The sequence below is a fragment of the Anoplophora glabripennis genome, unplaced genomic scaffold (assembly GCF_000390285.2).
Source record: "Anoplophora glabripennis isolate ALB-LARVAE unplaced genomic scaffold, Agla_2.0 scaffold202, whole genome shotgun sequence".
NCBI lineage: Eukaryota > Metazoa > Arthropoda > Insecta > Coleoptera > Cerambycidae > Anoplophora > Anoplophora glabripennis.
Window position 1 is genome coordinate 320849 of NW_019416304.1, and position 17081 is coordinate 337929.

General features: G+C 30.5%; 1 protein-coding gene across 2 annotated transcripts in view; it reads left to right on the forward strand.

The window, feature by feature from the left end:
- The first annotated feature begins 1918 nt into the window (after nt 1-1918).
- The window catches only part of LOC108908382 (leukocyte surface antigen CD53), a 24954-nt gene continuing 9791 nt past the window's right edge, over nt 1919-17081 (forward strand). The window contains exons 1-3 of one of the 2 annotated variants that reach the window (XM_018712416.1): nt 1919-2062; nt 6573-6770; nt 15770-15955. In XM_018712416.1, the coding sequence (XP_018567932.1) occupies nt 2003-2062; nt 6573-6770; nt 15770-15955 (444 nt within the window). In that variant the 5' untranslated portion in view covers nt 1919-2002. Of the gene's footprint in view, nt 2063-3013; nt 3126-6572; nt 6771-15769; nt 15956-17081 lie in introns of those variants that run through there. The other variant, XM_018712417.1, reaches the window with a different exon arrangement.

Consider the following 17081-nt stretch of genomic DNA (forward strand, 5'->3'; position numbering starts at 1 on the left):
GCATAGACGGAGAAAGGCATTGTGAAGTTTCACTTGAGGACAAAAGTAATTTGACAGGAACTGTCAAAAGTTACATTTACAATTACTTAACTAAGTTGTTGAAATTTTAGATTAATAATAATTATTACATTCAAGCATATGCAACAGTATATAATCAACTTGATACTAGAAACATAATATGTTTGAAAATTTATTACATGTATAAAAAAATTACTTTATAAAGTTGATTTATATACCTATAGTTGTCTTATAGTAATTTCAATTTAATAATAATAATAACATAAATTAATTCAAACAGCTAATTTAATTTTAATTTCGATAATATTATTATTAAAAAAAATATTCAATTAATATTAAGTATACATTAAACATTTACAATTATTAAAATAACGAGCGTTCAAATAAAAACGTGGTCAACTTGGTTCTGAAAATTTGGACGTAGGGCGTAGCGTATAGCAAATGAACTTAAACGTCATCTGTCAAAGCGCTATATCGCCGCTATCAATTTGAATATTTTCGTTTTAAAAAGCGTTTAAAATGGTGTTTTCTCAAGAACAAAAAGTGTTTATCATAGAGTCCTACTTTAGAAATGGACGCAAGATTGATGGAATATGGAAGTATTCTATTGAGGAATGTTTCATAGAATTTCAAAATCAATTTCCCGGCGTTGTTGAGTACAAAATTTTTCAAAGTGCAGTTCAGCGTTGTGTTAATGTTTTTCGTGAAACGGGCAGTGTAACAAGAAAAGAAGGAAGCGGCCGACCTAAAAAGCGGACTGAAGAATTAAAAGAAAATGTCCAACAAATAATGGAAAATGCGCCAAGAACTTCTGTACGTGTTTTATCACAAATGGTGGGAGTATCAGTCGGTACCTGCCACACAGTGTTAAAAAAAGATTTGCGTTTGTTCTCCTATCGTTTAACTTGTCAGCAAGAACTTCATGAAGTTGATTTTCCGCGACGGGCTGTATTTTGTGAATGGTTTTTAAACAACTACGGTGAACTTCATAATATCACCTTTTTTTCTGATGAAGCCTGGTTTCATTTAAGTGGTTACGTAAACTCACAGAATATGAGAATGTGGTCTTCTGAAAAACCAGATAACTTTTTTGTCGAGGGCCCTCTACACGCTCAAAAAATTGGAGTTTGGTGTGCTCTCAATCGAAGGAGGATTTATGGACCTATTTTTTTTAATGGTACTCTTACTGCGCAAAGGTATAGAGAAGAAATTATCGCTCCTTTTGTTAACCAGCTGGAAGAAAACGAAATTACAAACTTTTACTTTCAACAAGATGGCGCAAGGGCACATACGGCAGGCGAGACGATGAATATGTTGAGGGAAGTTTTCCAAAATCGACTAATAAGTCTCAATGCTGAACATGAATTTCCACCGAGGTCATGTGATATTACGCCGTGTGATTTCTTTTTGTGGCCTTACCTTAAAAACACTATTTTTGAACTGCCTATTCCTGATTTAAACCATCTGCAGGCTCGACTTATAGACAAGATTCGTGAAATTAACAATACCCCGAGCATCTTAGAAAATGTCTTTAATTCTTTGAGGAACAGGTGTGAAAAGTGCTTGGAACAAGGAGGGGGACACTTTCAGCAGCTGCTTTAATTTATTGTTATAACAAGGAGGGGGACACTTTCCGCAGCTCCTTTAATTGTTTGTTATTGTTATCACGATTATTCTTTAAAATAAAGTTATATAGTCATTAACGTTATTGAAACTGACAGCTGCTATACAACTCGTTGAGAAATGAGGTTAAGTTGGTCGCTATAAGTTACTCCCTACGTCCAATGTGTCAGAGCCAACTTCGACCACGTTTTTATTTGAACGCTCGTTATATTACAATATTTACATGTTGAAAATATAAAACTAGGTATAAAGGTGTAGGTATAAATAACTTTATCTCCTACACTGAGTTCAGATAACAGAAAGTGTTCACCAACAACTCATAGGAGAAGAGAATAATAGAAAATACGTTGTTCACAAAAAAATGGGGTGTGCAGAGGGTCTGGTGAAACTCATCGTTTTTGCCGTAAATTTGGTGTTTGCGGTAAGTACCTTTATATTTTTTTGTAAATTTCAGAAAGTCAAATATTAGGAAAAATTCAGTACTTTTTTATAAATTTACATAAGTGCCTACGTGATTCAATGTGTTTATTTGTTATGTCGCGTTGTGAACTAAACAAATTACTTTTTCTGCTTTTTATTTTGTACTGAAATGCATATTCAATGTTTTTAAATTTTATAATTTTGTTATTGTGAAAAAATAAAATTTATAGGGCGTTGTTTAAATGATGTTATACCAGAAAATCTCATTGCAAATATTATTATTTCGAAACTGGACGAGTTATTTAATGACTAGGTATTGTTTTCCAGTAAAAAAATATATATTCATGTTAAAATACAATGAGATTTTTATATATGAAGTGGATTTCACTGCCATTTTTCTCTGCTGATTTTATTTGGCAGAATAATGTTCCGATACTATATTTTCTTCATTTAATGCTACAATTTCTATAATTTACTATTGCAAATTTCTTTGTTTCATATAAATACAGTATTTTCTTCTGATTTCCGTTCATTTCTTCAACTCTATATTCAGCAAATTTTTTGCGAATTTAAATTTAGGCAAAATGTTCTTTCGTTATTTTGAAGGAATTTTGCCACTTGAGCCAAACAGTCATATCGATTGATGATTGTATATTTTTTATCTTATCTTTTACATTGGAAAATACACACGAAACTGGGCTGGAATTTATTTATTCTGTATCACTTCCGCTATAAAAAGAAATTGTGTCATCTTTTTCAAAACTTGGCGACAAACTTTGATCAATGACCAATCATATCTATTTTCTATATAATATTTCCTGTGAAAATATTACTCCACCTGTCCATATTTTCGCTAGGTATATTTTTTTCTCACCTAGTACTCAGCTTCATAGTTTAAAATTAAAGTGCTAGGAGTACATATTGATAACAGTCTTATCTCTTCATCGTGATATCATATGTGTCGCCGCAATTAAACTAAAAAGGTGTATTAAAGTCACCTGAAAATGGGTTTCGCGGAGGGGTGTGTGAAATTTTTTGTTTCCGGGGTAAACTTCACCTTTGCCGTAAGTAACTTTGTATTACTCACTGGAAATATAAACGCAATGGAATGAATGGTTGTTATCTATGTGGCGTATTGTGAAAAGTGGAATTCTGAGTATGGGTTATTTTTAATATATATCTACGTTATCAGTACGGATTGGTTGACGAAATTAATAGCGAGTTAGTATGAAGAATCACTGGGAATTTATCAATGTTTGGAACTGAATTTGGTCACAAGCCACAGGAAGTACAACGCTTTATTTATTTTGTGATACATGATTTTTGTGTGTTTGTATGTCTTTTAGTGTTCCGCTTCGTCACATTTTTTGTTTAAGAGAATTCGGTATATAATTTTAATCAATATATTTGTTAAAATGATATTTACGATAGCACTGATAAAATTATTATTTTGAATGTTGTTATTACAACCTCGATTAAAGAGATATAAAATTTATCAATGATAACAACCCACAGGTTTCAAAATTAAAATGTTTTCAAATTGAGTAAGCTATTTATCAAAATTATGCCTGTTGTTTTAAAAGCGGTTGTCACTATAGTCCAGGCGGTATCTGATTTTAAAAGGGTATACTTTGGTAAAATTCATATCATCGGAGATTTTTGCTTTAACGGCTTCTAAATAACATCAGAAATGATAATTTTTCTATGCAAATAAAAAAAACGTGGACTTAATTTTTATTGCAAAAAGTATAATAAATAGCAAAAAAATTAATTTTTTTTTGAATTTCTCGTCGACGACTTAGCAACTATTCGTTTTAGACAAAAATGGAAGAGGAACAAAAGCAATTTTGAACAAGATAGAGTTAGTTGCAATTGGAAAAAATAATTATTGTTGCAAAAATCTGAAAAATCATTTAAAAAATTGCAAAAAATATTAGTTTATTTGCCAATTTTTTTCAGGCACTTGAATAATACCTAGGATCTTCATACTTTTCCAATTAAATTTCTTAGTGCATAACATCAACACACCAAATTTCATCGAATTCGGTTCGATGTTTTTATATAATAATTGTTAAAAAAAATTTTTTTAAATTAAAAAATTTTCAAAATCAAATTTTTAAAAATCTAAAGCCTTTGAATACTTGAAAATTTCAGCACAAAAAGAAGAGCTCTCAAGCTTCAAAATGCTTTTTGAAAAATTTCAATCGGACTATTAGGTGAGCCGAGGTGATTGTTTAAACATTTTCGCAATTTTCACGCTTATAAACAATTGCAATAATTTAATGTTTTTTCATTTTTTTTAATTTTTAAAATATGGTTTGAAAGTACTCGGAAAGACGAGTATTTCAAAAAGAACTTATTGATCCACGCATTATTTTCAGAGTTATAGCCCATTAAAGTTAACCCTTATTTACAGCAAAACTATAAGGGTATAAGGCCTGTTTTTTGAACTAATAGGTTTGTCATTCCGAGTACTTTCCAGATATTTTCAAAATTTGCAATCCCATTTAAAATGTCACTCAAAGATATTCAACGCCTCACCTAATCGTCCGATTTAAATTTATCAAAAAGCATTTTAAAGCTTGAGAGCTCTTCTTTTTGTGGTGAAATTTTCAAGTATTCAAAGGTTTTAGATTTTTAGAAATTTGATTTTGAAAATTTTTTAATTAAAAAAAAAATTTAAACAATTATTATGTAAATAAAAACTATCGAACCGAATTGGGTAAAATTTGGTGTGATGATTTTATACACTAAGTAGTTTAATTGGGAAAAGAATGAAGATCCTAGGTATTATTCAAGTGTATGAAAAAAATTTACAAATAAACTAGCATTTTTTGCAATTTTTTAAATGATTTTTCCGATTTTTGCAACAACAGTAATTATTTTTTCGAATTTCAACTAACCCTATCTTGTTCAAAATTTAATTACAAAACTCTTTTCCTCTTCCATTTTTGTCTAAAACGAATAGTTGGTAAATTGTCGACGAGAAATCCAAGAAAAAATGAATTTTTTTGCAATTTTTTTATACTTTTTTGCAATAACAACGAAGCCCACGTTTTTCTTTATTTGCATAGAAAAATTATCATATCTGATGTTATTTAGAAGCCGTTAAAGCAAAAATATTTATTAAATTGTTAAGCGCGCATGCTCCGCCTCGCTCTCCCCACTCGTTCGCTAGACCAAGTAATAGAACGCATCGCCGCTATCTTCTTTTTCGCAATTAAATAGTTGAATTCACCTTAATGTTAATGTAGGACATGAAAATATAGCTCTTAATGTATACTCTCTCCAAATTTCGGCTCTTAATATTAATAATTAAGGTCACTGCGATTAAATAAAAAAATTTTTTTTCTCAGCTTCTAATCAACTTACAACGATTTTTTTTTAAATTCGAAGAAAACTAAAGTTTTGAGGTTACTATTTTATTTCATAATAATTACCTGTCTTAACAATTTTATAAATATTAACATTTTTTCAGTCATTTTTAAACAAATTAAATTTGAAAAACTAAATTCTCAGGAAATGCATATGTCAATACAACTATTTAGGTACAAAAACAACTAATGATCGAAACCCTACAACGCCTGTGAGATTGGGAAAAATGAATTGAAAATAGCATCTTCTTAGATAACAAATTCCACCAACGCCAAACCAATGGAGCATTCGTGCTGAAATTTTTACCACAGATTAAGGGTGTAAAAAGCCTCAAAAATCCTGAATTACAAGTGTCTGCGATGATAATTGCATTAATTATTAGCAATTGAAAAAAACGGCAATTTTCGATTATTTTTGAGCTCTTGTGCATAAACAAATTATCGGAATTTAATCGGACTTTTCTCATTTCATAGGCTTATTTAATACCTACCTTTTTTGTATACACTTTTTTTCGCTATGAATAATAGTTTTTTTACGTGAGTCAAAATACCACTTCTCCATAACTTTGACCACTGTTAAAACAAAGTTTCCCAACTAGCCTCGAGTTGATTTTTTTATATTTTATTTATAACGGGCTTCTGAACAATATTCCGAAGAGAAACTTTTAATAGTATTTTTTCCCCGAAACAGTCTCTTTCATGTCTATAATGACTGGGCTATTTACTTAAATAAATGAAAATCTGTAAGTGATTCATATTTGATTCAGATACAATTTAAATTCTTTGACAAATAGTACATCAAATAGCATTATCAGATATTTGTAATATGGTTTTTGGTTATACCATTTTATAGTACATATCTCCTTCGATTTCTATCCACGTAATGAAAAAATACATAAGTACGTGTTGGTTATATTAAAATCAAATAAAAATATTCTTATTCTTTTTCCGAGCTGTATCTCATCATTTCTGGCACAAAATTCACCCATGATAGATTAATTAATATATTTCTGCATTTTAATGATTATTTTCTTAAATTAAATTAAAAAAATTGAAGCGACAATATCAAAATTGTTACCGATATAGTATATATACATTAATATGAATTATTAACTAAACAAGCTCTAATTTTTTTAGTTGGCTGGACTTGCCCTGATAATAATCGGAGTTATTTACAAGCTAAACTTGAATGACTTCACGAGTGCCATACCAGAGGAATACCATAACATTGGCCTAGCTTCGATATTTACTATTGCCATCGGCTCTGTGATTTTCATTATTGCATTCTTTGGATGCTGTGGAGCCATTAGGGAGAGCCCCAGCTTGCTGCTGACGGTAAGATGCTTTCATACTTTTACTAATATATCCGGTATTATTAGGGGATTGCTGTATTATATTTCATTCTACAAGTTAATTTAATAAAATTTGTAGAATGTTTTAATGAATAGTGCATATCAACTGTTATACAGAGCTAAATCGTAAACACACAATATATGCATGTATGTAAGAAATGCCAAATTGCTTTGTTTAGCCGTTAGATGGCACTGAATTTGGCCAAAGATTTTAGTTTTTTCCAAACAGATCTAAAATACTGGCGTTTTATAGGCAAGAAATTGCACTTTTAGTGAGACAATGATATAATAAGAAAATCCATCTAAACTATAAAAATATAAAAATACAAGGATTCCTTTAATTTTTCGGGGTGATGATCTAGATTTTTTTATAATGAAAACAAAAGAGTACATAAACTTTTTATTCGAATATGCTTTTACGAGAATTATTGGAATTAATTACAATTTTTAATTAAAAAAACTATAATTGCGTTCATCTCAGATTTCTCTCACAATCAGTCCGTAATTATGACTATCATATTTGAATCTCTGTGGTTATCCTTATTTTAACAGTTTTAGCTGAATCGGTTGATAAATTACTGAATATAAAAATCATAAATGAATGCGAATTATCTTTTCTTTTTTAATATTAGTTGGTGAAAATGGTAACAAATTCCAATAATTTACATGAACGAGCATGTAATGATAAATTTTTCAACTTCATTTCGTTTTAATGATGAAATAAATAAAATTTTGGAGTGGATGTTAGGAGGTCAATAATTGGACGATTTGTGTTAAAAATGTCTTGGTGATAACTAATCAGATAATAATTAATTAACCGTTACGTGTACAAAACATTTATGGGAGAGAAAAAAGAGAAAAAACTTAAAAATGTTCTTATCCTTATGTTCTAAGAGAGTTAAAGCTGTAAGGTTAACTGCCAAAGAAAATATGGACATAAGTATTTGCTTTCCCAGTTTTATAAATGCAATTACTTCGATTATAGATACATAAGTAGTAGCGTACCTTTCATTTACGTCGGACAAAGCAAATTAGAATTACAGGACAATATTACCTGACCACAACATAATAATAATATGTTATGACAATATCGGCATCACCAGTGTTTACCGTTGTAGGTGAACCTATTATTTTATAAAAACCGAATAGAACCCAAAGGGAAACAAAATTAAATAACAAACACTGGTTTAATAATTATTAATAAGAACCATAATGACGTGATTGGTGTAAATCAATTTAATAGACTCCTTTTTCATTTTTAAAAATGTAATTTTTTAATCATTACTCTTTTATCAATTGTTGTTTATATTAGAGCAAGGACATTAAATAAAGGGGACTTATTTATTTACATTTCTAGATGAAGCCTGGTCTATTCACAGTCTAATTGTATTATTGTTGTCAGCTGTATAATTATACTGGAAATGTACTTAATATTTTTATCGCAATTTTCATCACAATTGTGAAAATTATTATTATAGGATAGTATTATTAAGTTATACATACAATATTGTTAATTTCTGTACATATTAAACTATTTTTCATTTTTCATACCATGTTTGAAGACTTGGCAACTACGCAATAATTTGTAGCGTGTTCCTCGTTCGTTCTGCCGTGGTTGGCAGAATATGGCGTCTCTTGCTAGAAAATAGTTGTGATTTTAGTAAGTGAAACGTGATTAGTGTTTATACATGTATTTTGGATAAACTTTTAAGGTGTGAATATGGTTAGACAGTGCAGAATTTGTAAGAAATTGGGTTATAAACATCCACATCAGCTATCCTTCCACAGGTAAGCGTGCTTGAAGGTGACTTTGGAATGTATATGCAACTGTGGCCATTGTCGTGCCTGTGGGTAACTTTTATTTCAATAACGGTAAAATTTTATATAACTGACTTGGTATTTTTTTTAAATTTTTGCTGAAATAGTAAGAAAACAATAACATGAACCACGATTGGCCATTAAAATCAAAGGAAAATGCTGCACCACAAATAAGTTACAGACATTATTTATATTTAATATATTTATAGGTATTTCAATGTTATCCCTTATACCCAACATTACAAATTTTAATCATTCATCATTTTCATTTTCCTCTACGACAAAAACCTTTTCAAAAATATATTTACAATTTTACTAAATGCACGAGCATAAAAACTGAATAAATACAACAGCAAAAATATGGTGGTGGTTCACTTATACATAAAAATACCGAAGATGCAATCAACTGAAAGTTGCATTCATTCAACCATTTGATGTTTTCCTTTGGGAATATATTTTTGTCTCACTGAAAATTTGCCTCAGTATTCTAAAAGTGAAATGTGAACGTTTTTAGGATGCTTGGGGATGGTGCAACAAGAAAGAAATGGTTACAGTTATTGGGATTCCAAGAAGTTATAAAAATTTTATATATATTTATTATAAAAATACTGAGTAGCTGTTGAAATATATTGACTTAGGACTATAAAATATTTTATTTTGACCCATCCAAAATGTACGACATTGGAGATGTAATCGCGCGCATCAGTTGGATGAAAATAAAGCCCTCTGCTTTCCCCTTGTCTAGCTTCACTCAACATATGAGATAGACCGTGACATGCATAGTCCCCTTTATTTAAATGTCCTTGTATTAGAGTAATTATTGTTGTTTATTTTGTGTATACATACTGGTTTTTATGATTCTTATTAATAATTAGTAAACCAGTGTTTGTTATTTAATTTTATTTCCCTTTGGGTTCTAATGGGTTTTTATAAAAGAATAGGTTCACCGACAACGGCAAACACTGGTAATGCCGATATTGTCAGGGTTGTTAATAATTTTGCCGATTTAATTTGAAACAGTCTATGCAATAACTCTGCTAGGAATTGTATCGATTACTCATTTGATCAACAAATTTCACTGACGTAAAAATATTGATGAAAGACTGATATCATCATTAAGTACACATTGATGAGGCACCATATATCTAATCCAGAACCAGATTATATATGTAATATAAATTTAATTCTCACTTAAAAATAAGTTTTGAGTTTTCCTTTCTGTTATTGTTGTAAACATTATTTTACTTACAGAATGGCGCTAATTATCTAGTAGGTCAAGCTGTTAACCATTGATTACTTACCTAAAAATAATGGGACTTTCATTATGTCATTTTTAATTCGATTTTATAGTTTTATATAAATGGTGTGCCTCTTGTGGTTTGCCAACATATATGAGGTTTCAGCTTGGCAGTGAAACTTTAATCAAAATATTCTATCTACATCAATTATACACTGGCCAAGTCGTTCCCCAGTCCTCAATCCAATGGACTCTTACTTCTGGGATTTGAATATCAATTATACGTATATTCCATTGTTAAATATTCATTCTTATTTTTATTTTTGTCAAATCCTAAAATAATTATAACGTCATAAAATTAAATCAATGACACTGTTTCTAAAAACCCAAATTCTAAGTAAACTGGTGATTCCTATCAGATAACTAAAAGATCGATTGCTATAATTTAGAAAGCCAAGCTTTAAATTGAAATTTTACGAAAGAGAAAAGAATTCGGAGAAAGAGACGTACATAGAAAAATATTGAAGGGGGGAGGTGATGGGTACCACCTATCTCGGTTTTCTTAAATCAAAATTGCTCAAAAGTATGAAGGTGTAATCTTATAAACATGCGCAAGATTTGAAGTCAGTATATCGGAAAATAACGGAGTTATTAAAAAAAGTTGTTTTTAAAATCTTGACTTTAACACCCTGTATGTTTACTTTATTTTAAAGATATTAAGCTAATTCAAATAAATTCAAACAATGTTGTACATCAAAAATCTAGATGTGTAAATATAAAAATAATAAATATGACATAAAAATATAGAAAGAGAAAATTTTTCTATCGCGGCTATTGTTACGTGTTGAACTTTGTCAGGAATACAAAATATTTGTTTACATTATTTAACAGTTTCAGTATGTCAGGTTTTTGAATTAATAATATTCAGACATATTTTTAATATTTATTTTCGATAATAATTACACAGACCATCAAAATCTAATTTTTTTTTGGAAGTAGAAACTTCAATATATATTTCCGAAGGATTTAGTTGCGCTGAATCCGAATCTGGCAGCAGAATTGCTCTATCACGTCAGGTTTTTGAGATATCCTAACCTAAAAGTGCAAAAAACACTGTTTTTCGTCATATTTGAGGTTATGTAGTAGTGCCATATATTATTTTTAAAAAAATTAATACATTGAATCTAAAAGTACAAGGCTCCCTCCTTCGAATGCCGTTGAGTTTGCTCGAATATCTTTTTTTTTTCGTAGAGATATCACATGTTGAAATTTTTAAGTTTCTCAGTTTCTTAATATGCGAAAATCTACTAATAGTCCAAGAGATTAGGCTCAAAACCTTCGAGATATGGCTGTTGCTTGACGTAGACTGGATATTATTAAAAATCGATCGAAAATAATATATACAATGAAAATATAACGTTGCGCCAAGAAAAAAGTTGTGCTATTTGCAGAAAAAATTAATAACTGCAAAAATACTCAAAAATGACGTGTTTTTTCTAACATTTTCCAACATAACTTCTTAAATATACAGTTTACAGAAAAAACTATTACTGATGAAACTGTTTGCTATGAAATTTGCTATAAGATAGAATTATTTTGATACCTGCGCATATCATATTTTTGTTGTTAAATGGCCAAAACAACGTAAGAAAGTGATGAAAATCGAGGTAATTTGGAAGCGTCAAACTGACAGGTAAGAAATTGTCCAATTCTACTATAAATGTAGATGTAAGTACTTCAAACGATTACAAAACGAAATTCCAAAACCTGATCAAAATCGGTCTGATAGTTTTGGTATGAGACAATTTGTTACTAAATTTCAGAGCGAAATGTCATTTTTTTACGTGAGTGCTGGGGTTAAAGTTAGGCATTTTAATTGGCGCCGATTTTTTTACACATACTTGGACCCCTTAACTATCATATAGAATCGTTATAATATCAATTTTCTTTTTTTGAATAATTTTTAGAGCGATTTTAAAAGTTAGAAAAATTTTGACTTTATAAACAAATACTTTCGTGAAGCGGTTTTGCGAGTTGGAAAATATATCAAAGTACTAAAAAACAGTTCTCGAAAAGATGCTTAACTTGACAAAAAGAACGTTCAGATCGGTCCTATAAGTTCCGAGATATAGAGTGTCAAAGTCAACATGCGCTTGCTGCAAAAACAACAATAAAAACAGAATTTGGTAGGTTTTTTCAACAACTTTCCGTATGTGTTTCTATAAATATGATCGCACGTGTGCTTTTTAATGAAAATTCAATGAATATCGCCAAGCGGACCATTTGTGCCGTAAAACCGAGGAGAGAGGATGAATTATAGAAATTGAAATCGCGCGTTCAAAAAAAAGCGCGCGCGCTTCGGCGTTCAATATCTCGGTTTCTATGGCTCCGATTTTGATGATTTTTTTTTAATCGATATAGCAAAATGAGAGGAATTCAATTATAAAGATTTCATTAACATATTTTAAAGCCCTTATTATTACGATTATTTAAAATTTCATTGTTATACTGTATATGCATGTAAATAATAATATCAATGGTAGGATATAGGTACATAATCCACTGTTAATAGGTATTAGTGTTAATAATTACGTGGTAATAATGTTTAAATAAAATCTTGAAATTTTTATTTAATATGTAATTTATTTATTGTATGCATAAAATATAGAAAAAGATGTAGATACAAATAATTATTTATTTATGTTTATAAAACGTGTTTATTGTATTTTCATAATCATCGTTATTATTAAAGTTTTTCACTTTTTTACAACATCATTGCTGTTTTCACTTATAATATCAGCATTTGAATAAGTATCGTTTTCCATTATTTTCAAATCGGTGTTTAACTAATTGCAAGACCACTGTCAGATTAACAGCAAATGATGACTTATGGTTGGTTATAGTTGGTTAATTTGATTTTTTAAATTTGCTAGCAATTTCATAGCCATCCTCGCAAGAAATTGGATCATTTTATTTATCACAAAAACCGTCAAAAACAGAAAAATTAAAAGATAGGTATATGGAAATGTAATATGGATAGATATAGAAATCATTTTTATAACAGATTTTGATTAAATATACAGGGTGTCTAATTTACAAAAACCAAGTTTTGGCGTTTCGATCAATTAAAATCGACAATAAATATGAAATTGAAATAGGTCGAAAACCATTAGACCATTAGAGATGGATATAGGGAAGCTTTATAAAATTCCCCTAAAATTATGCGTAGAATCCAAATATGCAAAAATATACAGGATGTTTCATTTATAATAAGCAAATATGTGGCGACTACCGGTATAACCAGAAGTACTACAACATTGGCATTATTTTATTTTAACTCTCTTTAAATAAAACCTCCAAATCCACCAGGTCCCAAATTTTCAAAATTCAAATCGAAGTAGTCTCCGAAATATTCTAATGGACCGTCACCATATGACAGCCTGTAGAAGAAAATTTTGAGAGCGAAAATAGCAACTATGCTATAAAAAAGCGGAATACTTTAATAATGCGATGATACGTTTTATAAATATCAAATAATTATTTGTACCTGCATTTTCTTCTACTTATATGTAAACAATAAATAAATTACATATTAAATAAAAATTTCAAGGTTTTAAACATTATTACGAATTATTAAAACTAATAACAATTAACAATGGACTATGTATATCTACTACCATCGATATTATTATTTACATGAATATACAGCAACAATAAAATGTGTGAAATTTTAAGTAGTCGTAATAGGCTGATAAAGCTTTGTAATATTTTAGTGAAATTTTGATAATTGAATTCCTCTCATTTTGCTATATTGATTTTAAAAAAATCATCAAAATCGGAGCCGTAGAAGCCGAGATATTGAACGCCGAAGAGGGCACGCTCTTTTTGAACGATTTCAATTTCTATCATTCATCCCCTCCCCCAGGTTTTTCGGCTCAGATGGTCGGCTTGGCGATATTCACTGAATTTTCATAAACAAAGCACACGTGAGATAATATTTATAAAAGCACATACGAAAAGTTCTTAAAAAACCTACCAAATTCATATTTTGTTGTTACATTATGAATAGTTTTGCAGCTAACGCTTGTTGACTTTGACACTAGATATCTCGGAATTTATACGACCGATTTGAACGTCCTTTTTTTCAAGTTAAGCGTCTTTCCGAGAACTGTTTTTTAGTTCTTTAGTATATTTTCCAACCCTCAAGACCGCTTCAGGAAAGTATTTGTTTATAAATTCAAAATTTTTCTAACTTTTAAAATCGCTGCAAAGATTATTCCAAAAAAGAAAATTGACATTATAATGATTCTTTATGATAGTTAAGGAGTCCAAGTATGTGTAAAAAATCGGCGCCAATTAAAATGCCTAACTTTAACCCCAGCACTCACGTAAAGAAATAACGACTTTTTGCGCTGAAATTTAGTAACAAATTGTCTCATACCAAAACTGTCAGACCGATTTTGATCGGGTTTCGGAATTTCGTTTTGTAATCGTTTAAAGTATTTACATCTACATTTATAGTAGAATTGGACAATTTCTTGCCTGTCAGTTTGACGCTTCCAAATTAGCTCGATTTTCATCACCTTCTAACGTTGTTTTGGCTATTTAGCAACAAAAATATGATATGCGCAGGTATCAAAACAGTTCTATCTTGTAGCAAATTTCATAACAAACAATTTCATCAGTAATAGTTTTTTCTGTAAACTGCATAGTTAAGAAATTATGTTGGAAAATGTTAGAAAAAACACGTAATTTTTGAGTATTTTTGCAGTTTTTAATTTTTTCTGCATATAGCACAACTTTTTTTCCTGGCGCAATTTTATATTTTCATTGTACCGATTTTTACTAATATCGAAATTACGTCAAGCAACAGCCATGTCAGTGTGTAATTCTCCTGGACTGGATTCCGTAGACATCAAGCAGTCGATTGCAATTCAGAAACTTCATACCCATACGGTTTGTGGGTTTGGAGTTGGTGGGCTTGGAATTTGTAAGCTTGGAGTTTGTAGGTTCCGGTTTTGTGGGACTGGGGTTTGTGGGTTTAGGGATTGTGGGTTTGGGGTTTGTGGGTTTGTGGATTTGGAGTTTGTGAGTTTGAGTTCGTATGTATTGAAGGTTTCTGAGTATGAAGTTTCTGAAATGCAATCAACTGTTTGACGTCTAAGGGATCCGTAGTAGATTTTCGCATATTAAGAAACTGATGAACTTAGAAATTTCAACATGTGATATCTCAACGAAAAACAAAGATATTTGAGCAAACTCAACGGCATTCGAAAGAGGGAGCCTTGTACTTATATTATATGTATTTTTTAAAAAAAGAATAGATGGCATTACTACATAACCTCAAATATGACGAAAAACAGTGTTTTTTGCACTTTTACGTTAGGATATCTCAAAAACCTGATGTGATAGAGCAATTCTGCGGCTAGATTCGGATTCAGCGCACCAAAATCCTTCGGAAATGCATATTAGTCTGACTGCTTTTTGGCCTTTGTTGACCTGTGTTACTGTTTACAAGATATTGCTAGTACAATTCAATTGGGGCATGCAGGTTAGTTCTTTCCCGCAATATCGTCAGCTAAGAATCTGTATATGAGGTTAACTTAGATTTTTGACATCGAAGAATTTGACTTCATTTGATAGAATTTTTATAAAAAATACGATATTTAACACCCTGTATTTCGAAAATCGGGTGGCCAAACTAAAAATTGCGTAATCTGTGATTACAGCTTTATAGTGTGTGAGACTCTGTACAATGATAGATGTTAAATTATGAAGTAATTCTCAAAACAAAACACGTACCTTTAAATTAATTTATTATTCATTTTTAATAAAAAGAAAATTGAAGTGGAAGTTTTATATGTTTCTTTTTGCTCCCAGAAGTGATTCTGTAACATGAAAACTATTGAGAATATTTTATTTTTCAGTATTCCGTAATATTGCTGATCATCTTCCTCGCACAAATAGCGATCGGAGTTTTCGCCTTTTTACAAATTAATGACAAAGGAGACTTTGAAGATGAAATCCGGCGTACCCTTACAACGATATTTAACAACTACGACAGCGACAAAACCAATGCCTCTAGGACAACAGTGGATTTCATGCAGCATGAGGTAAGTAACGAGACTATTCGACAGGTACTACTACTATAGTTGCTGAAAGATCAATATGAGGATGATCTTTAACGTACGTGCAGTACAAACCGACACAATTAAGTTTGCGTTTAAAACTAAGGCAGAGCTGCGCGAGATTGAGAAAGTACGCATTCGGCTACAACAGGGATGCACAGACTTATAGGGAACAGGGTCCACTCGGGAAAAATATAAGCCAAGGACGGGCCACTACAAACAATATTTATTAACACAAAATTTTTTATTTTTAAATAGTATGAAATACAATGATAAAAATAAAATAACCTTCAAAAATGTTTGTTGTAATAATTATGTAATCATTACAATGTAATATTTCATGTTTTATTATTTTGATGCATGACATTGCATTGAACTAACAAGTTTTTTTATATTTGGCTCCACATTACTTGTAGCCACACGTATAATTGCTTCCAAATTTTCATTTGCCAGACGGTTTCGGTTTTTCGTTTTGTTAAGTTTCATCACTGAAAACGTTTGTTCACAAATATACGTCGATCCAAATAAGCTTGCGCATTTCAATGCATTTATTCGCAACTCTTTATAAGCGTTTTTATCAACGCAACGGTAGAAGTTGAGTAAATTACCTTCATTAAATTTGTTTCTTAAATTATCATCATTTTGCATGTCTATTAATTCCAGCTGCATTAATTCCGGCGCATTTTCGGGTGAAATGTTGAAAGGATTGCTGAAAATGTCCAATAGCGGTTTAACTTTTTTGAAGTCTACAAAACGATTTTCAAAAGCTTGTATCAAAATATCAATTTTTTCAACATGAGCGAAATTGACGTCAGTTTTATTGAACTTCTCCATAATTTTTTTGTAGTTCGGAAAATGGCCGTAATTGGCTGAATTGATTTGTGTCCTGAAAAGACTCAATTTGCATTGAAAGGACGAAACATGAGAGTATAGCTGCGAAATCAATTGATCTTTGCCTTGGAGTCGCGTATTTAAGACATTCAAGTGATTTGTGATGTCTACAAGAAACGCTAAGTCACACAGCCAATCAGGGTTGTCGAGTTCGGGGACGTCGTTTTTCTTTTCCGCCAGAAATAGTTGGATTTCTTCAATCAAGTTAAGAAATCGCTGT